This window comes from Phasianus colchicus, chromosome 35 (genome assembly GCF_987193195.1).
Source record: "Phasianus colchicus chromosome 35, bPhaCol1.hap1.1, whole genome shotgun sequence".
Taxonomy (NCBI): domain Eukaryota; kingdom Metazoa; phylum Chordata; class Aves; order Galliformes; family Phasianidae; genus Phasianus; species Phasianus colchicus.
Window position 1 is genome coordinate 285,063 of NC_143470.1, and position 2,215 is coordinate 287,277.

General features: G+C 62.0%; 1 protein-coding gene across 1 annotated transcript; it reads left to right on the forward strand.

Moving 5' to 3' along the window:
• The first annotated feature begins 378 nt into the window (after positions 1-378).
• LOC149913650 (uncharacterized) lies at positions 379-1,856 on the forward strand. The gene is made up of 2 exons (XM_090128979.1): positions 379-387; positions 519-1,856. The coding sequence occupies exons 1-2, from the start codon at positions 379-381 to the stop codon at positions 1,773-1,775; spliced, it is 1,266 nt and encodes a 421-aa protein (XP_089985105.1). The 3' UTR covers positions 1,776-1,856.
• The last annotated feature ends 359 nt before the right edge of the window (positions 1,857-2,215 follow it).

Here is a 2,215-nt window from a genome sequence, read left to right on the forward strand (position 1 = left end):
TTTTCACTTGTTGATACTTTCTGTAGGGTTCCTGTCCAGAAGGAGAACTCAGGAGTCAAGGCAGCTGAAGACTGCAGTTGCAGTGCTGTAGGCGATGTCAAGTAAGCATCCGTTTGGAGTGCAGGAAGGGGCAGTGAGAAGTGTTTGTGTCAGTTTGTGTTTGGGCTATCAAAGTAGCACCTTTCTGCTTCCCGGGGGGACATGGGCTTACTGGACACTACTTCTCTGCCTGCTGGTGTCTGTGAAATCAACATACAATCTGTTGTTGTAGGGACAAAAGCAGTGCATCTGTGGAATGGTGCGGGGATTTACGGTTACCTTTCCTGTCCTGATTGATAGTGGGAAGCCAATGTTTAGCCTAGATCCCTTACTGTGAACATGGTACGGGTGAGCTGGCATTGACTCTTTGGGATTTTGTTGCTTTTCCCTGCAGTGGCAACCAGCTCGGATGTGCTGGAGGACATCACGGACATCCAGGGTTTGCTGTCTTGGATCAACGGTGAGTTTGGGGGCTGCAGAGCTGCAGGTGTGTGTTTGCACAGAGTGGGTGCGGGAAGGCTATCATCACCATTCTGGGGGATGTTCTTGCATTTTCAGACGTGGCAAGAGCTGTAGAGGTCCCCCATGAGAACCCCGGCAGCCCTGCCCCAGGATGCTTCGTCGCTGAGCTCCCTGACAACCCCAGGGACAGCAGAGAGCTCAGCACACAGCCTGCCTCCGGGACGCCCGCCGACCCCTTCTGGGGGCTCCCACCATCCCCCGGGTTCCTGCCTGAGCTGCAGTGTGGGCTGTCGCAGCTGCGCCCCATCACGCCACCTGCGAGTGCCCGGCTCAGTCCACGGCCGACCGCCTTGGCTGTCACCACGCCTCCCTCAGCCCAAAGCGCACAGCCCACCGAGGAGGTGCAGCAGATGGAGCCCCAGGAGGTTCAGGCTCACTCGCCCCCGTCACCGGGCTCTGTCCCCAGCCGGGTGGCAGAAAAGAAGAAGAGGGGCAGCACCAAGCGGGCCAAGCGCCCTGCGCCTGCCGGCACCCCCCAGAAAGGGGAGAGCTCCCAGCAGGAGCAGCCCACCACCAGCGCTCCAGCCAGGAAAAGGAAGCTGCCGCCGCGCACGGAAAGAGCAGAGAGAAAAGGCCGCAAGCGCCTGTGCCCAGCGAAGCTGTCTGGGGCCAGCGCAGGAGCCAGCAGCAGCGGGCAAGCGGGCACTGCCAGCGAGCTGCGCGTGCACTTGTGTAAATCCATCCAGGTCGTGCACCCGCTGGGGCAGAGGGTGACTGTGGTGGGCCCGGTGCGCCAGCCACCCTCTGCGCAGCCCCAACCCTCGGCCAGCACCGGCCCTGCTGCCCTCCGGCCCCAAGACAGCGGCACAGACAAGGCAGCGCTGGCATCTCCAGGCAGCACGGGGCAAAAGGGGGGCACTGCCGAGAAGACGGCGCCGAGCTGCCTGCGCCCGTCCCCGCAGAGGAGCTCACCGCTGCGGAGGGACCCACCACCACCACCACCACCAGTGCTGCACCAGCAGCAGCCTCGGCCGCAGCGCCCCGGGGACTTTGTGTCCTGCGTGGGGCCACGGGCGGGCGGCGGTGCGGTACCCATAGTGATGGAGGTGTCGCTGCCCATCACAGCCGAGCAGCGGCCCGAGCGGGAGCGCATGAAGAAGCTGGCCCAGGAGGAGCGGCAGCGGGCGGCCCAGCAGATGAAGATCGGCCCCGTGCAGTTCCTGGTGCAGCGGGAGATAGACATGGCCATAGCCGACCAGTATGGCTACCCGTAACCCTGCGCTCCTTGCCGGCCCCACAGCACCAGGCAGCAGCGGCAGCGTTCCAGAGGCACCGCCAGCGGCCCCATCCCTCCTTTCCAGAACCAAGCTGTCCTCTGGAGTCATCGCGGCAGTGGGATGGGACGTCATCTGGCAATGAACTCTTGTGGGATGGGAATTTTAGGATTATCGTCCTTACTGTTACTCCTTGTTTTCTATGATACGTTATTAAAAGCTTTGTGTTCCCTTTGCTGTGTCCCTCTGCCTGCAGTCATTTGGGCCCTGTCACAGCCCCCAGCTCCTCATACCTGCCTCTGGGGCAGGATGGGGCACCACAGATGGCCGTGTCCCTCTGCTGCCACCACCAGCCCCAGCCTTCCTCTCTCCCTGCAGTCCTTTGTGCAGCGGGATGCAGAGGGTGTGTCACACAGCTTCCTGTGCTGCCCAGTACCATG